The 20,194-nt window shown below is 37.8% G+C and overlaps 2 protein-coding genes across 2 annotated transcripts in view; both read right to left on the bottom strand.

Moving 5' to 3' along the window:
• Nucleotides 1-888, bottom strand: part of LOC113237280 (G-protein coupled receptor 52-like) — a 95,161-nt gene extending 94,273 nt beyond the window's left edge. Inside the window, exon 1 of the mRNA XM_026473670.1 lies at nt 804-888. Coding sequence (XP_026329455.1) covers nt 804-888 — 85 coding nt within the window. The remainder of the gene's footprint in view (nt 1-803) is intronic.
• A 591-nt stretch (nt 889-1,479) lies between these two features.
• The window catches only part of LOC113237279, a gene marked incomplete at its 5' end in the record, with an annotated part of 19,998 nt that continues 1,283 nt past the window's right edge, over nt 1,480-20,194 (bottom strand). The window contains 8 exons of the mRNA XM_026473668.1: nt 1,480-3,248; nt 3,636-3,826; nt 4,855-4,987; nt 6,207-6,326; nt 6,542-6,637; nt 10,961-11,064; nt 13,267-13,901; nt 17,488-17,657. Coding sequence (XP_026329453.1) covers nt 2,028-3,248; nt 3,636-3,826; nt 4,855-4,987; nt 6,207-6,326; nt 6,542-6,637; nt 10,961-11,064; nt 13,267-13,901; nt 17,488-17,657 — 2,670 coding nt within the window. The remainder of the gene's footprint in view (nt 3,249-3,635; nt 3,827-4,854; nt 4,988-6,206; nt 6,327-6,541; nt 6,638-10,960; nt 11,065-13,266; nt 13,902-17,487; nt 17,658-20,194) is intronic.

Here is a 20,194-nt window from a genome sequence, read left to right as displayed (position 1 = left end):
CCAAACACATCTCATATTATTAAAAAGGATGGATGTAGATGGTAGAGTGAAACACGTGATTTAAAGAGACATGTTTATTGTTCGGTCTCCAGAATATAAGTAAGTAAATAATACAATATAAAATAAAATGTAAACTTAAATGCCAACCAAGTAATACGCACCACATGTTGCAGTTAGACTATAAATATAGTCTATAGGGGTTCCAAAGAAAAAAATGTGTTGCGTGTTACTTGTTAAAACACATTTTTTTAAATCTTAATTACTAAAAATTCTTAATAATTACTTAGCAGTCCAACAAAAGTTTACAAATTAATTTACAAACAATTTAGTATTATTCTTATGTGTTATATATTCTTTGCCATCTTTCAATATTTTATATATCAATTTATCAATTATATCAATTTCAATAACAATATATGGTCCTAAATAAATGTTATCTAATTTACTTCCTACTTGCTTTTTCAACAAAATTAAATCATCTTTCTTATATTTTATAGTATTTATATGTTTATCGTAATTTATCTTTTTCAAACTTTTCCCATCTAATAAATTATTTCTAGCGTCGGCCTGTGCTCCTCGTAACCTGTATCTTTATAAGCAATATCTTTTTTACGTCTCTCTGGACCGACTTTACACAAAAATTCTCTTAAATAATCCAACTTAATATGAATCTCCTTTAATTGTTCAGACATACTTAAAAATAAACTCGACTTTATATACTTACTACATACCTACAAAATAATAAAAGAATATTCTAACGTACATTATAACATAATTCACTCCAGGCGTATGTTGTACCGCACGAAAGTAGAACACGTGAAGACGCTTGACGTGGTTCTCGCCGACTCCGTGGTTGATGACACGATGCGCTTCGTCGTAATGCTGCATGCCGCATCACTGATGGGTGGGCCGGGCTATACCCTGGACACCGCTGCTACATGGGCCGGACTGTACCCTGGACTCCATGGGGCCGGGATTACGCTTCTTTCTTCTTTCTTGAAGTCTTCTATAACGTTAACTCTTCTTTTTTTCATTATAATCTTCTGTAATGTCCCTTCCATAGTTTTTCTTCTATAATTTTTCTTCCATGATTTGTCTTCTATAATTTGTCTTCTATTATTTTCTTCCATAATTTATTCTTCTATATAATTCTGCTTCAATTATTTTTCTTCTATAGTTTTTCTTCTTGATCTTCTATAAATTGATCTTCTTTTTTCTTTCTTGATATTAAATTTTCTGTCTTGAAATCTTCATTGTTATGTTGTTCAAATTTGTTGTTTTTCACAAAAGATAAATTCGCTGGTATAGGACGCCATCTCATATTATTAAAAAGGATGGACGTAGATAGTAGAGTGAAATACATTAATTTAAAGAGACATGTTTATTGTTCGGTCTCCAGAATATAAGTAAGTACATAATACAATATAAAATAAAATGTAAACTTAAATGCTAACCAAGCAATACGCACTACATGTTGCAGTTAGACTACAAATATAGTCTATCTATACCACACAGATTTATGATGCGAATGTGGACGTAAAGGTTTTAAGAGGACATCCCAGAAGGACTTACATTGACAAGATCAGTGATATTCTCAAAAAAGCTGCGATCAGAACTGACAAGAATAAAAGAAGTTATATGAACAGGGTAGTTGATGTATGTGAGGCTCGAGAGTTGTGTCAGGATAGAGTAAAGTGGCATTCCGTGGTTTCTGCCTATCCCTCCTATGGAACTATGTAGATATGTAGGGCGTGAGTATGTAGAATTTTAAGAAGCAGACACGGGATATTTGCAAAGAATCATAACAGCCTGCTTTGGACAAAGTCGACCTTTGTCAAAAGAGACTCGAGTTACCGGGCCAAGCCAAAGACTGCTACTTTTTGTTTAATTAAGTTCAATGATCGAGGGCCGTTGTGGGACTCTGTACTTCAGTCCCATACATAAACTGCATCTTTTCAATCTGCTTGATATTTAACTTGCTCCACTACGAATCTCGGGTCTTCTTATTCAATAGATAAAAGATTTCATTATCTGTAAGCTGAATATTTTTGTTTTAGTTCTAAAATAACAGCTTCCATTTTTTCTTGTAAAAAGTTAGGCTTAATTTTTTTAGGTAAAATCATATTACTTATGTTTAGTGGAGTTAATTTTAAAATTAGAGGCTTCATTTGGTCCTTTGTACTTCTGTCCGAATAAGTTAAAGTTACAACGGGCGTCTTCCCAGTCAGTTTGATCTTCAACTTGTTCAACCATAAACCTCGCGTCTTTTTATTCACTACGACAAAGAACAGGAACAATATGAAACCTTGGAAGGTAACTGTCAATGCGAAAATGTAAGCCGGAACGATGTTATGAGCAAATAACCCAAATACCCAAGGTAACCCAAACAGGAATACTAATAAACAACTAACGGCAGCACATCTGACAGATTCTTTTGGATCACATTGCCTCTGAATACTTTTAGGTGCAAACACAGTACGCACTATTAGAACGAATAGTGTCCAGTTTGCAAGTAGTATTAGCGCAACTGGGGCGTACACGGTCAACCAAAGGCTGAGTCCTGAAGGATAGCAGAAAGTCCCACTTGGATGCTTCTCTTCGAAATGTCTCTCATAAGAGTGAGGTTCGACTAGAAAAAGAATTCCAACTATAACGCAAGGGACTCCCCATGAAAAAGCTGAAGCTCTAAGCAGCTTATGAGAGGCGTCTCTCGTAAAGACTATAACCAATCTCCGATAAGACAACACAGCTGCTACCAACATCCAACAGAAGGATGCCAGCACAGAATAGTGTAACAGCATTCCAACCAAAATACAAGGGATGTTATAGTCGTCGAATTTGGCAAACACGATGACCAGAAAACATATGACGAGTAATAAAATCGCAATGCATAATTGCAACCATATCTTATTACTGTAATCTTGTCTCCAAGATCTAAACAACGCGGCAGTTATTCCAATCATTAATATGCCGAAAATTGATAGACAACATCCTATTATGGATAATAGTTCTAACGCGTCCTCATCCCTTTGAGAGAAAAGATCTCTTGAAACTAATACTCGAGCGAAATGTGTAAGATGATTACATCTACAAGTGTCCAGAATTCCTTTTTCTGTAGATCTGATGAAGTAGCACCCTTCTTGAGACCAGAAACCCGTATCGTTTTCAAGGAATTGCCAATAAACACAAGCGGGACGTTGGGTGCGTTCAAGGTTTTCTTGCAAGGGACTGAATTGGATCTCTATTACCTGAAAGGTAACAAGTACATACGTTCAATTAATTAAATCTAGACTTCACAGTCTGTCTGAATTACATGAAATTGGTGTTGTGGTACATCAAGGAGGCCATAATATGTACTTTATGGCATAGAGCAGAATTGTCTTTGAATTAGGCTTCGACTTTTGTACGTAATTGCCAAGCTAAAATCATCACAACTGTCAAAAGATTAGGGCACCCTGATGATCTGTTGTCCCCCGACGTACCAGTCACGCCGTGTTTGACTTGTGCTTGTATCCCATAAATAGCATAAAACATGCTAAATGCTACCTTTTGAGTTTTCTATAATTATATGTAGGCCGTGCACAACTTTAGATGCTCTGCCGTTTTCCTGCACAAGTATAAATTATAATACTTACTTCTTCATCAGGTAACTTCGTAATGTTCCCCACCTTGACGCTCAGAATTAGGCTGTTGATGGATAACTGGGGTGTATCTTGAAAGGCCACGTCATTTCTGAAAACAGTGATACTGATGCGTTGTTGCCGATTCACCACCGATTCCGGAAACTTGACCACGTCGTCTTTCGTGTTAAACGTGGTTTTTGGGTCTGTGAATTGATAAATTTTGGTGATCTGAACATATCGCTGCTTTTCGAAAATAGTGTTCAACCAAAAACAGTTAATTATTGGACTTATGAGGGAACAGAGGAAAAATTCCTAATCTTCGATTTGATTTTTGAGGGGTATATCCATTTTAAAGTTAAAAATAAAATATTGTATGAATAACTACACGATATATTCAAGCATAGACATTAATCTGAAACATAAAACAATAAAGTTTCCTCGATAGATAAAAATCACGAAATGACCTCTAATTTTCACATTTTTCCGATTTATCCTCGAAATGCTACAGGTTATTAGGACAAAAATTAGATAATTAATTATATTTATGCATGATCGACAACTGTCACTACTGATTTTTTTTAATCCCTTTAGTTTTAGAGTTATTCCGCTAAAACGAAATTGGTACTTATAACATTTTTAATGAGCAAAAGACAACATCTCCTGTAGCATGACACGCGAACTTCAGGCATATATTTGTTTCACAAATTTGGGCAGAGCCAACGTCAAAACTTTTTTGGCATGAGAGCTCTTATTGTACAAGTATACAAAACATATAACAATTTTGTTACATTATAAAAGTTAATATAACAAACGCTGTTGCATTGGTGAATCAATATTATGTCATTGTGTAGGGACTCACATTATTTTATGATACGAAGTGACGGCACGGACGAGACGTGCGCCTTTTCATAAGCGACACGCCTGTCCATGACAGTTGCAATGTCACTGGGAGCTGTAAATCACAAAGATCTGAAAAGCAACTGCCGCTGTGCACATCACCATGTGCCTATCCAATTGCGCCAGCACTTATCCTTCAAAACCGGAACTCAATAATGCTCACATTATGGACAGGCATGTAGCTTACCACCAGACACACGACTAGTTCGTCCCGTCACTTGTTCTGATCTAATCTCTTCGATTTCAACGTCGATATTATTGACCGGTAACAGGCGAAAGTTACAATCTTCAAAAAATCGAGCCAATCTGTATACCTTTATAAAACTTCACCTACCTGATATAATCTCAAAATCGTCATTTGTGAAGGCGCCATCATGAGCCGCTGCCGCGATCCTAAAGCCCCTCACAGGCTGTTTAGTATTAGAGTCAGCCAACACGGTCGCAATGTTGTTCCTTATTATTGCTCCCTGTAAATAATTTAAACATTTATTGTAAAGAGTTACATTAGCCTGAAAAGCAATGCTTCATTCACGTAATGGACTATTTTCGTAGTTACTCTCAAATAGGCCCATTATCAACCAAAATGGTGAATGACCTTAGATTTTTTGATTAAACATAGAGTTATTTTCATAGAACAATGTATACAGTAGAAGTGCTCAGTTTGCGTGGCATGTGTCCCAACAGTTCGCCGCGTTTGGCAAATTTGAGCTCGGTCCACCGTTCTTGCATTGTACGTCATGGTCGTGTGACTATCTCGCGCAAAACCTCGAAAATCGTAGAAAATACCTTATTTTGCTACTTTGAAGCCCAAAAATGATAGTACCACTTGTAATATTATCTATAGTGGTACTACGTATCATTAATAAATCTTATTTTAATTACATTTTTATTGAATTGATATTCAATTATTTTTTGTGAAATTACTCCACTAGTTTGTTAGAATTATTAATACAAAGATCGAACACTCAGAAAAAATTCCTTTCATCTGATCGGATTCGAACCGACGTCTTCTTGCATACCGTGTCAGACGGTATACCAACTAAGCCACGGAACGAACCAACGGACCTCACGAATTTTTCTATGTGCTTGCGTCGTGTCTTTGTACTTGGTCTTTCAACGACTTTTTAGTCGTAGCGCCATCTATGAGAAATCTATGACAGATTTATCACCCAGTTAGTACCTACAGTATATAAGTTAGCACATACAGCTTTCATGTACCTAAGATTACGTATCTGTAATTCAATTACTCGGCCCTTTTAGGAGTAACCTTTCGTTTTACTTCACTTCTTTTAATACATTTTGTGGACCGGAACTTTCCCGTTTCATTGCCGTGAACCTGGTCACGGCTAGTTAGGGTTACAACCCTTTCAAACTCTTTCACAAGGAGCTCTAAATGCTGTTATTACTGTATTTGTTGCAGGTCTTTATTTTAGGTTTTCAAATACTTTTTTTGCCGTAGCGAAACTTCTTTCGCTAATTCGTGTAAATGCATCCAATTATGTTTGTTAGTGCTTGCCCGAGCCTAAGGCAAACGCGGTCTCTTTCTCTTTATCAAATACATAGTCGTCCTTATCGATTTCGTTAACAGCGACCCTTTGAAATTAGTTTCTAGCGTGTGCCCTAACACTGTTGAAAGTATAGGTATTGGAGGGCCTAAGTCTTTTTTAGTTTTCTTGAAATTATTACCTGTTTTGATCCGTTTAAATCGATCTTAGTCCCTAACTGTTCCAAAAGAATTAATAAGTCTCGTTCTTGATTTTTGTCTTGAGAGTTAATTTTTTCCGTTTTGTTTAGAAGAGTATCCACCTGAAAACAAATCATGGCACTTTAAAGTGGGGTTAAAGAGACAAACACAAAGCAATTTTTTTACATTGATATAAACTACAGACAGGCTTGAGCTCGCGCATACACGCACACGTAGAAACACATGCAAGTAGACAGAGACAAGGTTCCATTTGAGATATTATATATATTTGCCGGAGCATGTCGTTAAATTATAGCTTGAATAAGATTTTAGGTACCTTATCAAAAACAGGCTCGATGTCGCTGACACTCACTTTATCAGTACTGTTCAATTGTTTCAGGTCTTTAATTACACTCCGCAATTGTTCGTCCGCCTGGAATGACATTTTTCATTTGCAACTTATTTGTATGTTCTGCTGCTACGTGTTTAATTTTTCATTTATTTATTTCTATCTTTTCATATTCAAAACTAAACTGATACCCATTTATTGTTTTAACAATTAGACAAACTGCGTTCATGCCCAACGAATGAAATCCAAAATAATACTGTAATATCCAATTAAAACAATATCGAAAAGCACGTTCACGTTGCCTACCGGTAATATTGTAGTTATGATAATAGCTCAGTAGCGAGACTATTTTCCTTGCAAACATAACTAGGTTCTTAATTCTATTGTTAAAGGTGATTCTTATAGAGAACAATTTAATTGATTTAAAAAAACGTCATGAAAGAACCTGGACACATATAAAATACCACAAAACTTCGAGAAACTTTCCAACTTCACCACAACTTCTGGCTCGAACAGACCCAGACCTAGTAGTGGAATGTTTATATTCAGCATTTATATTATATAGATGGAACTTACCGGTTCATGAATAATTGTGGGCACAATTGAAGTGGATGATATGGGCTGTATGGAAAAATATAGAAATGAGCAAAAAGACAGGAAAGAGAGTGATAAAAATAACAGAAATGAGCACAATTACTTATTATGAGAAACGCTATAAAAATACACCACACGACATTTATCTTATATAGATGGAACTTACCGGTTCACGAGTAATTGTGGGCACAGTTGAAGTGGATGATATGGACTGTGTGGGAAAATATAGAAATGAGCACATTTACTTATAATGAGAAATGCAATAAAAAATACACCACACGACATTTATCGTAAATAGATGGTGGATTATATTATTACAGATGATGGATTTAAAGACTTATCCCTGTGATATTTCGGGACGTCATCATCATTTCTCGGAATCTAACGTAGTGCGAACGCTCTTAGAGCTCATATGGGAGAGCGTTAGGCACCGTATGCTGAAGGCACTAGTCAGATTCTTCTTTTGTCCGAGTTTTCTGTGTTTTCGATAGTAAATTATAATATAGAAATTAATTTACATCTTTTAGTAAGAAATAATTATATAATGTACACGAGTAGAAGAAATATTTACCACATCACTGGATTCAGAATGAACGGGTCCGTTCTGTATGCCCTCGATTTGTCACGTCCCCGTGATGTATGCCCCCGATTTTAATACATTTTGGAACAACATTTTTTATCAGATATCTATTTGCATTAACAACAAAAATGTTTCTGAATTTAATAACTGAAGAACATGAAAAAAAATCTAATTATTGAATATTTGGAAAAAAAGTGTGTACATTTCTTGTAATTAAGCAAAAACTGTTATTATATTAGGTACTTTAAGTAAAAAGAAGATCATTTTGCACGTTCAACGATTGTTAGTACGTAGGATCAATTTTTGTTCTCTAATTTCGTAATAATTATATAGGTAATTTTGCATGTTTGTAATAGTTATATAACTTTGTTAAAACGGATATATATATTCATTACATATATCATATATATATATATATATATATATATAAATATATATATATATACGCTACGCTCAGGATTCTATTTGTGAACTTCTCCTTCGCTAGCTTAGGTTTCAATACAAACACTCGCGTCAAACAACAGCAGCCTTGCACAACAAATAACTGTTTTTGTCTTTGCAAAAGCATTTTTCTGTCTACCAGTACATTTTATTAAAAAATACCTTTGAATTACATTTATCGTACCTAACCCACATCGGGGCTATACTTACACCACGGGGGCATTGCGAACAGACCCAAACGAACACATAAATCCAACCACATCGGCGAAAATTTTAAATAAAAATATCAATTAGAGTCATTTTATTTCATTCCACTTTCCGTTTAACAACAGGTGGAGTGGACTCGTGTGTCTGTCGCGTATAAAAAAAACAAATTTCAAACTACACAAAAGCAGTAATAATGCATTCGGAAAGCAGCTTGCACAGCACTACCAACACCTACATGTGATTGTTATAAGAAATAGGTACAGCACTGCCATGTCGAACCAATACACTGTAAAGTCACTTACATTGTTTTGATTTAACATCGCTCATATGATTTCTCTACACCCTGACATTCAACTCTGGAGATATTAGTGTTTTTGAATCAATAAAAGTATTAAAAACTAAAATACACTGTAAGTTTTAAAATTTAGATATTATTTTGACATAACACGGTACACTGCAATACAGTCTTTTGTTTTGACAATTAAACGCGCAAAATGCAGTGCAGTGTTGCAGGGCGCCTGAGTTAGCGAAAACTCTCAGATCGCGCAAATGTCTCAGAAGCAGGGGTCTACTTATATTATTATTATTTCCTTGGGCCAGTGTCAGTTTCGATCTACTAACATTTGTCGCGGCTTAAATTTTAATAATAAAAAACGACAATCTATCGTGTCTTGGTGTGACAACTGCAAGGTTCAATACAATGTTTTGTAATTTCATCACAACAAGAATCTTTCGGCTGTTAACGAGGGAAAAGAAATTTATTCTTTCTTCAATAGAAATAACTTACATTCCAACGTAAAATTGTAATGATAGACTAGAAACTAGATAGACTTCTTTAATATCTAATGTACAGCGTAAGTTAAACTTTTTATGTTATTAATCTCAAAAATTACAAAAAATCGAAAAGTTTTTTACGCAGCTTGTTTTCAAAATGCTGTTTTTGATATTACAAGCTAAGTAGTTAGTCCACTTTTCAAATCTGGTAGTATTCAACAAAGACTTCACCAATTTCAGACCTATTTCAATACTACCAACACTCAGTAAAATCTTTGAAAAAATGATTCTAATTCAGATGTGTGCACATTTTTATAGTAATAACTTAATGTCTCCTAAACGATTTGGTTTCACTCGGGGTCGCTCTACAACCGATGCTGGTGTTGAGTTGATGAAACATTTATTTGATGCATGGGAAGACTTACATAACGCTATTAGTGTATTCTGTGACTTTTCCAAGGCTTTTGATTGTGTGCACAATGATACTCTGGTCAGGAAACTTCGCCATTACGGTGTGGCGGAACCTGACCTCGATCTTCTTAAATCGTATTTGAGTGGTAGCGTACAGAGGGTTGATGTTAACGGTACGAGAACATCAGGGTCTGCAATTAGCATGGGTGTCCCTCAAGGTTTAATTCTAGGTCCATTTTTGTTTTTAGTTTGTATTAATGACTTACCTAGCCTCATGGAGGGCTTAAAACATGAGAAAGTATTGTTTGCTGATGATACTTCATTATTATTTAAAGTTAAAAGGCACCAATATTCCTACGACGATAAGAACAATACCACATCTAAAGTACTTGGTTTGCTGTTAATAACCTGCTCCTTAATGAGAAATAAAATTGTGTGAAATTTACATCACCCAATGTTAGAGAGACGGTTACAAACATTGTGATCAGAAACGAAAAGTTGAATCTTGTAGATACAGTTATATTTCTAGGTATAACGTTAGATGCTAAATTGCAATAGGGTTCCACATTTAAGTAAGTTATCAAACCGGCTCAGCTCTGCATTGTACGCGATTAAAAAACACGGAAACTTTCAGACTTCGACACCGCGAGATTGGTTTACTTCAGCTACTTTCACAATCTAACGACATACGGCATTTTGCTTTGAGGTATCAATAGAATCTTTGCCCTGCAGAAACGTGCGGTTAGGGCAATTTACAATCTGGACGCCAGAGTATCTTTGAGAGATAAGTTTAAGGAAATTAATATTCTTACACTAACGTCACAGTACATCTATGAAAATGTAATTTATAGTAACCTCTTTATAAAAAATAGTGACAGACATAATATTAATACGAGGAATAAAAATAAAGTAGCTGTTCTTGATAGTCGTCTTCACAAAGTGACAAATTCATTTAAGGGCAGTGTATACGCTTCTATAACAAGATTCCGGTTGATATACAAAATTTGCCATTCAAGGTTTAAAACTACAGTGAAACAAAAACTTTATACTAAAGGTTATTTTACAACTTCTGCGTACTTGGATAACAAAAATCCGGGCTAGTAACCCGTTTAGCTTATGGAGGTAGTCTCGATCTCTGATGTTTGAAAGCAAAAAAAAATATATTGTAAATGTTGAATGCGTACAAATGTTATTTACAAATAGCAACCCCTAGAGTTTCTTGCTCATTCTTCTCAGGGGAATCTAGTGTACGAATGAGCGGTAGAGTTTAACCAATGTGACGATTACAAGTGTAATAATGCTTACCTATGGAATAAAGATTTTTTTGATTTCGATTTTTGATTTGATTTTGATTTATAGTGTTTTGGTTTGACACGGTAGAGTAGTGGAAGCTCACTCACTGTGGAAATGGAGCAGGCCTCAGAGGGCAATGTTTGCCATTGGACGCCTTCGTTGAAATCGCCACTGCAAGTGCGCGTCTTGCAGTTAATCCCTACCGAGGATCCTGGAGAAGTAACGAAATGAATGTGTTTAGTACAGTTACTTAATGCAAATCAAAATATTTGTCTGGATTTTCGAGGCTCATTACCTATTGCCGTTGTTACTAGACTCTATACAGAGAAATTGGAAAGGGTACGTTTACATCGCCACAAGCCTACATCGTTTCAATAGTAAAGAACAAATGAAAGTGGTAGGAAAACATTTTTCCATAACCCCCTCAGACCCAGCAAACTATGTACAATGGGAAAAGCCGTAAACGCCCAATGTTCGTTAAAGTTATCGAGCAAATAACCAAAAATTGAACACGAAAAGTCATTTAATTCGTTTGAAAACTATTCTGCCATATCATTACTGTGACAACTGCGTTCCGATTGGCCAGCCCTCAGTTTCATTTCAATACGACCAGTTTCACTTAAACTCTGCTATAAAGGACTTAAATTGAAGAATTACATGTTTAATATTTCATTACCGATGAAATGTGATTCCGTTTGATTTGTAATTAAATGTTTTGTTGTTTTTCCCGAACCACCGAATAGAACAGCCCCCCATAGTTAGAGATATTATCTTTATTACAATAGATACAGAATATTTTTGGAATATACAGTGACGTACACAAAGGTCAGTTGTTGGTGCTGTATGTGTGTGTGCTGTTGGTGGTGTGTTATTTCAGCTTTCTAATTTGTGATTTCAGCGCAAGCCGAGAGTTGTTAAAAGTGATGTAAAGCCCATTTGCCCGATGAGTTGCCTAGGATAACCCTTGTTTCGTCTCTATTTCTGGTTATACCAGGTACTCGATGATTAAAGTGTACTAAATATCATTACATTCTTCAGGCCCAAAAAAGTATGTCTTCAGTTTTGTATGAAAAACATATTTTTATAAATACCCTATGGTCATAAAAATACAGCGCTAAAAGACTGGTACCGAGTTAGTATGGAGCTTGGTACTTTATTCCCAGATTCCTTGGTACTTGATAGCCTGGTTGAATTTTCTATTTTTATATTGTTAGTTAACTGCCTCAGTGGCCGAACGGTTACCATGCCGGACTGCCACGCAGAGGTCCCAGGTTGGATTCCCGGGCCGGGAGAAATATTTGTATGGCTTACATTTATTTATCTCGTGAGTTTGGGTGTAATTTGTGGTTGTCTATATGTACACACATGGCACCCGCGACACAGGGTTTCCCTAGTGCGGGGCTATGTTGAGTGTGTGTGTCATTACTAATTTATTTTTTTAAATTTACTATTACTAACGGAACACTCTTTTGAATCAGATATTATAATTATAATGTACACTGGGCATTTATGTGTTCATAGAGATAACATTTTCCACTTAACGACGACGGCGGGCGGCGGCGCGGGCGGGGAGTTTCAATACCGACTGCCTACGCGACTGGTCGAGCGCGACTGTATGCTACAAACAGCTCATTTACAAAATGGACGTCGAAGAAATAACATGTCTTTACTTATTATCAAAAAGAAAACGAAAACAAACTTTGGATACATCGCTTGTTAAGAGAACGCACTACAAAAGGTGCAATTTGTGCGGGGCTATGTTGAGTGTGTGCGTTATTATTATTATTATTTATTAATTTATTCGTTCTATAATGATATATATATATATCTTCTGAAGACAATGTTCAGTCGATCAGTGGGGATTGCGATGTAGTAATATATAAGACTTGAGTCGCGCGACAACCGAGTCGCGTCCATAGGGGTATGGTATATGACTTATCTGTATAAATAGAAACCGCATGCAGCCAGCCGCCCGCGACTAGTCGCTTAGTGGAAAATGGGTCTTAGGAGGATATATTTTTATACATCGAAACCGTCAAAGAATATGGCGTCACTGTAAGCGCTGTGTCAGTGCTGCAAGTTGTGATCAGTGGTAATATATGATAATTATAAAGAAATAGGAAATGAAACTATTTTTCCGAATTTAAATCGCGTATATTTGTTTTTTCAAACAAATCGACATTTCAGGCCCTTTACAGGTCCCATCGTCAAAGTACTGGTGAAATTACAGGCATATGGGACTTTTCAACTTATGTCTCAGGGTAACTGGCGCAGTGGCAGTGCCCTTTGAGCAACACTGCAACTGACCCACCCCGTCCCGTGACTTAGTAGCATAAAAAAAATGTTTCTGGCGGGTTTTCTTGTTTACTGCAAAAAATGAAGTGAAGCAAAGATATTCATGATGGAAACTCACCGATAGGGGCACTACCATTGATTCCAAAGGCAGGGCAATAGTACACCGGTTTCATGGACTCTACGGTCAAATAGTCCCAAGTCCCAGGCGGCACAGGCTTCATATTTCTATCCAACCACACATGTACTAACATCGGCTTGCCATAAAAAAAATCCTTCTTTATCGTATAACGTAGTATCACCTCTTCAACCGTCCAATTGAATTTATATTTTAGTTTATACATCTCTTTGAACGATTTTAAAACAGTTTCTGATATTTTTTCACCAGTAACAACATAATTGGATTCCACATATTTAGTTCTATAGTAAATATATTGTTTAAGTTTATCCAGCCAATCATCATAGAAATTTTTCGAATGTTCTTTTATTATATTCAACTTTACAGCGTAACAGTTGATTAAGGAATCTTTGTCTCGAATGAAGAGAGCTTTATTAGACTCGGATACCTTATAATTTAAGGAGTCAGTATGGACACACCAGTAGTAACCATCATGTTCGGGTTGTAAGACGTATACTTTGGCATGCTGGCCATATACCACATTGATTTCATAAGAAAAATCCACTACAGCGTCTGTAAAACAGTGGATTTTGTTTTTATTTACTGTTTCATTTGTTTTGAGTTCTAGTTTCCCCTCCCTGAAAAAAAAACCAAATTGACACGACAAAGCATTTTTTATGATAACACTTTCATATATAATTATTAACACAAAGATAGAACACTCAGAAAAAATTCCTTCGATCCGGCCGGATTCGAACCGACGTCTTCTAGCATACCGTGCCAGACGCTATACCAACTAAGCCACGGAACGAACCAGCGGACCTCATGAATTTTTCTATGTGTTTGCGTCGTATCTTTGTATTTGGTTTTTCAACGAATTTTTAGTCGTAGCGCCATCTATGAGTAATCTATGGAAGAAAAATGGAAGTTAATTAATTAGCTACTCCGCGAACCCAGTAAAGGTTAAATCGTGCAAAATAGCTGCGCTTGTGTTGAATATTTGTTTATGCAGTTAATTATATCAACCCTCCCTCCGCATAAAATTAATAAAATAAATAACACAAGCGCAACTATAGTTGCGCTCGGCGTCGAGTGTCGAGCAGACAACAACCCCTGAGGATGCCTCTTGGAGAGGCGAAACACGTGACGGGTATATTTTTGTGACTATAGTTGCGCTTGTGTTATTTATTTTATTAATTTTATGCGGAGGGAGGGTGGGATTATTAACTGCATAAATAAATATTCAACACAAGTGCAGCTATTTTGCACGATTTAACCTTCACTGGGTTCGCGGAGTAGCAAATTAAATTGACTTCCATTTTTATTAACATGGACTTCCGCAAAGTAACACCTGAATCTATTAATTATCTATGGAAGATTTATCACTCAGTTAGTACCTTTACAGCTAATAGCCCTGATCTTTGTATTAATAATTATAACAAACTAGTGGAGTAATTTTACAAAAAAATAATTGAATATTAATTCAATAAAAATTTAAATTACTTTTACATATAGCTAAACATCTATTCAACTTTGAAAATGTACAGAGGTCATCGGAACAGGATAAACAGGTGTCAAATTACTCAGCTGGTTTTACCGGGTAACTCATTCTGGAGGATAGCGGGATCCGTACGGTATAGGTACGGTCTTGCCGTTGGCCGACCGCCGGCAGTAGGAGGCGCAAGTAACGCACCAGACACGTGCAAAAGGCTGCCCCGCCACCTCGCGAAAAATCCCGAAATGCTCCACCGTGCCAGTTGGCGACTGGATGGGAGGACCCGGTGGCCATTTTTCGGGTGGCTCGGGCGTCCCCGCAGTCTCCAAATAAGTCCCCCAAAGGTTCGCTAACTTGAGAATTCCTATTGGTCAACTGAGTGGCGTCTGAACTATCCAATTTTTCCCCATCAACACCACCAACCCACATGAAAGTTATAAAGAAGAACAAGGATAAACAACGGCGGCACTTCCTTCCGCTGAAAGTGCACTTCACTAACATCCGAGGCTTGCACTCGAACTTTAACTCGATTCACTACCACCGGAGATCGAGAAGCCGTACCTTTTCTTCTTAACGGAGACTCAGATAGCAACACCGTTCGCCGTGGCTTACCTCAACTACCCTAGGCTACTCGCTTGAATACAAATTTTTGCAGCGAGCTGTTGGTGAGGTATCTCCGTTGCTTTGAGAGTAACGGGTTTTCCACTATATGGATTTTGGTGGATACGGGAACGGAGAAGAGTCTCTATGCATATAAATACAGATCGCACAACGGTGATCAGATGACAACCAGGCTCTTTGCACATCTGACCGAGATGGCAGATAAAGCCCAACAACCGTGCTCCTCGGCGGAGCTTATTTTTCTCGAGGACTTTAATGCTTACCACATCGAATGGCTGTTCGCCTTTGCGAAATTGGACCCCTATGGGAGAGAGGCGCGCAAGTTTGCGATATCGTTAAATCTCACCCAACTGGTAAATAACGCAACACGGGTACCGGTTGTAGCCGGACATACGGCCAATTGCTTGGACCTGCTGCTGACAACAGATCCACTCAGACACTCGGTATCGATCTCGGCTCCGCTGGGAACGTCCGATCCCTATATCGTCAAAACCGTGCCGACATACTCACCCCCAGTTGACAATGCAAGGGGCACAAGGAGGTTATGGTGATACTAGTCAGCAGACTGGGATGAGATGTGGCACTTTGCGTCTTATCTTTGGCAAGCCTGTTTTTCCTCTCGTGACCCCTCTTGCTCTACTGATGCGGTTGCGGATGTAATCCGGGAGAGAATGGAGTACTTTATTCCATTCTCCGAAATTCTGGTCCTGTCTGGTCTGCTATCATACCTTGAAACAAAAGACCTACTCAGTGATTGTCAATATGGTTTTCGCCGGGGATGATCAGCTGGGGATCTTCTCGTGTATGTTACGTACTGCTGATGCGAAGCCATCGAGAAACACGGCGAGGCTCTAGCTGTGTGACTAGATATCTCGAAGGCCTTTGACAGGGTTTGGCACGCAAGTCCGCAGAACAAGTTTCCCACTTACGGCATCCCTGCTGACTTTTGTAGCTGGATGTCAGATTTCCTTGATGAACGGTCAATCAGAGTAGTCATTGAAGGCTGCTCATCTGACTTGATGGCTATCGATGCCGCAATTCCTCAGGGGTCGGTTCTCTCTGCGGCTCTGTTCCTGCTACACATCAATGACCTGCTAGTCCCAGGTATTGTTAAGTATGCAGATGACAGCACTGTTACGGAGAGATGTCTGTCCAGCGCAAAAGACAGCAAGGTAGTTATCCGTTCGTTGAGAGAGACCATGGTGGAGTGGACTAACTTGACCTTAAGTCCCGTCTCTTAGTGGGAAGATGACAATCTGGTCGAATTCAACGTCACCAAAACGCAGACCTGTCTATTTTCTGCTAAAAGGAGTCAATTTGATCTGACTCCCACTTTTCGGGGTATATCTGTATCTCTTACCGATAGCCTGGATCTCCTTGGCATAACATTGAGCGCCACCCTTAACTTTCGCGCTAATATTGACTATAAGGCCCAAACTGCAGCAAAAAAACTGGGTATCCTTAATAAGGTTAAGCGATATTTCACGCTTGGACAGCTCTGAACTTTATAAAAAGCACAAGTCCGATCTTGCATGGAGTACTGCATTGAGCGCAGAACCAGGAGACTTATTGGCGACGATAAGGTCGTATCTAAACTTCATAACTTAGCCCACCGGCGTAAAGTTGCCCGTCTGTCGATTTTTTATAGAATATATTTCGGTGAGTGTGCCCATGAACTTCATCAGCTCTTCCCGCCCGCCCCCTTATGCCATCCAGACCTACGGCGAGAATATCGACCAAGTAAGGATGATTCCTTACTTGCTCGATATTCAAGAATGGAACTCCCTGTCTGCGACTATGTTTCCGAACTCATACAACCTGGGTATCTTTAAGGCGACTGAATAAGCATCTTCTAGGTGAGCTCGTTCCAACGTAGATCCTATCTTTGCTCCAGAGCTAAGTAGTGGTCAAGAGCGAAAGAACGTTAGCTTAAAAAAATTCAAATAGGTAATCGCGCAACATTATGCGCGCAGACTTTCCTACGCGAAAACTTGTACGCTCCTGATCAAGCGCAATAGGGTGACTGTGTAAATGGGGCTAATCTTCACAAAAACGAAAAGAATTCTGTCCTATCTTAGAATAATGGCCTGGTACAGGCACATACTTACGATGTAGTAGAAACAATCATACTAATAGGCCTGAGATGGATAGGTCTTTCGCAAATGACATCATGAAACACGTAGGAACTGTTGACCGTGACCCAGGAGTCGTCGCGCACAGCCCCTAGTGGCATATTCGGGGTCAACCCGCCTTTGAAGTGCCAGTCTGACGGTGGGATCTGAAAATTAATGATAAGACCCTTAAATAATATATATAAACCATTAAAGTTTGATAACATTGAAAATAAGCGAAAAGTAATCATAAAATTTTCAAGATTATTCTTGAAATATTTCAATTAACCAACCTAAAATTTTATATATGCATATATACTCCTGGACACATAATTCGAGCCACCTCGCGCTTTAAAGGGGCTAGAATACAAAAAAAAATTACATAGGGCGCACTAAGTTTCCGGAACTGGCCACTTACATAAACAATATTTAAAAAGTAATTACAACATTTGAAAATGGAACTCTTTGGCTGTAGAATACAGTTTGTTTCATCTGACTGTCACTTGTTTTTACATTGTGGAGTCATTTTAGAAATTGGTTGTCTACAATACCATAGATTTAACTCGTGAAAATGTTCGTAGTACGATTTTCTACGACTTTAAGTGTAATTTAACAGCACAGCGGAGCTTTGCTCGGCTTCAAACTGCTTTCGGCGATGAAGCACCATGCAAGGCGACTATTTATAGCTGGTTTGCAGAATTCGAACGCGGTCGTGTGAATCTCAGTGACGAATTTCGTGATGGTCGGGCGATGGTCCACTGCTATGAACAACAAAAACATCGATGCTGTGTGCCGTATGATCAAAACAGATAAGCATGTGACATACCATAAGATTCGGGTATCTTTAGGCATAGGAACGAGTCAAATACAATCAATCTACACAAACATTTGGGTGTGAAAAAGCTGTGCTCTCGGTGGATCCCACACAATTTGACTGTGGCTCAAAAAACGGATCGCGTCACTTGGTGCAATGCCATGCTTGACATATTCAACGAAGGGGCGTCAAATTTGATGTGGGACATAGTAATAGGTGTCGAAACATGGATTTATAGTTACGATCCCAAAACAAAGCAGCAATCGAGCGTATAGGTCTTTCGAGATGAGCCGAAACCAACCAAAGTGGCGCGCGTGCAAAGTGCCTCTAAGCGGATGATTGCTTCTTTTTTTAATAAAACTGGACACGTGGCTACTGTTCCTTTGGAGAATCGTTGTACCGTGAATAGTGATTGGTACACGACCATTTGTTTGCCGAAAGTTATTGACAAACTCCGTAAACGCCGTATCATCCAGCACCACGATAATGCCAGTTCTCACACGGCCAGACAGACAAATGAATTTTTGAAGGTGAACAACGTTGACCTTATGATCCATCCTGCGTACAGTCCCGACCTGGCAGCTTGTAACTTTTATTTACTTCCATGAATTAAGAACCAGTTACACGGTCAACGATTTTCATTACCTGAAGACGCTGTCGAAGAGTATGAAAAATATGTTTCAGAGATGAAAAAGTGCATTAACGCTAACGGAGAATATTTTGAGAAACAATAAATTAATTTCTGACCATTTATAATGCGCCCCACGTATAATCAATGTTCAACGCCACATGCGATAATACGTCAAAATCTCTTTTATCACATGACGAATATAATATAAATTGCAGGAAACATAGTATAAGTGAAATTATGTAATTCTCGTATTTAAACATAATATTTCGTGGAATCACATCTATTTGCCAAGTTTTATTGAAATCGGTTACCGGAAAGTGCGCATACCGGATTCGTCCCCTAGTTTGCCAACCAAGAGTTAAAGGTGGAATATTTTCTTTCAATTTAAACAGGACCAATGCTGAGGTACTCTCTTTCCAACAAAAAAGAATCATTGAAAACGGTTCACTACATTAAAAAAAAATCAGACGAATTGAGAACCTCCATCTTTTTTTTGAACTCGGTTAAAAAGTTATCGACTTTCTTTAAATCTCTCTGCTGAAAAGTTCTCATTTTGCAGATATAGATTTATTACACCGAGGGCGCGAACTGTACTAACCACACAGTTGTGCAACAAAATGTCTTGCGCTGATCAACGACATGCAAACATGCTTAGAGGTTTAAACGAAATAAGCGTGCTTAGCATTTTAAGCGTTGCTCAATTCAATTTTTTTTATAATACCAAGTCACCGGACAAACAAATCGTGCGCCTGGTGGTAAGCGCCTATCCATAACAGTTGCAGTGCCATACAGAGCTTTAAAGAAGGATGACGACATTCCCGTGTATTTTGTGACTCCAGTGTTTTTGACTTACTTGTTATGTCAAAGCATCAAAAAAGCTAATTGAGTACAGCCTATAGGAGCTGGGGGTTATAAACTTGATATAGGTTATGTTTTTAACATTGTCCTGTATTTCGTTTCAGATGTTTGTTCGTAATAGTAGATAACAACAAGTTTTCAGTTTGTTCCTAAAAATAATTTAAAGAACTTGCTGAATATTTGTAAATCTGCCAAACTCTGTCACATTTAATACGACGTTAACATGTTCTGTCGCAATGGAAATGAATAAAAATTAAATCTGCCCAAATGGCAGAAATCTGCCACAAATGGTCACACTGTTCGCAATCTCAAAGTGACAGGAGATTCGCTCTGGACCTTTTGGAGGGAAAAGTTTCGTTTTTATTTTGACTTTCAATTATTTTGTGAAATCTAGTTTAAAG

The sequence above is a fragment of the Hyposmocoma kahamanoa genome, unplaced genomic scaffold (genome assembly GCF_003589595.1).
Source record: "Hyposmocoma kahamanoa isolate Upper Pololo Valley unplaced genomic scaffold, ASM358959v1 93, whole genome shotgun sequence".
NCBI lineage: Eukaryota > Metazoa > Arthropoda > Insecta > Lepidoptera > Cosmopterigidae > Hyposmocoma > Hyposmocoma kahamanoa.
This window is presented reverse-complemented; position numbering and strand designations above follow the sequence as displayed.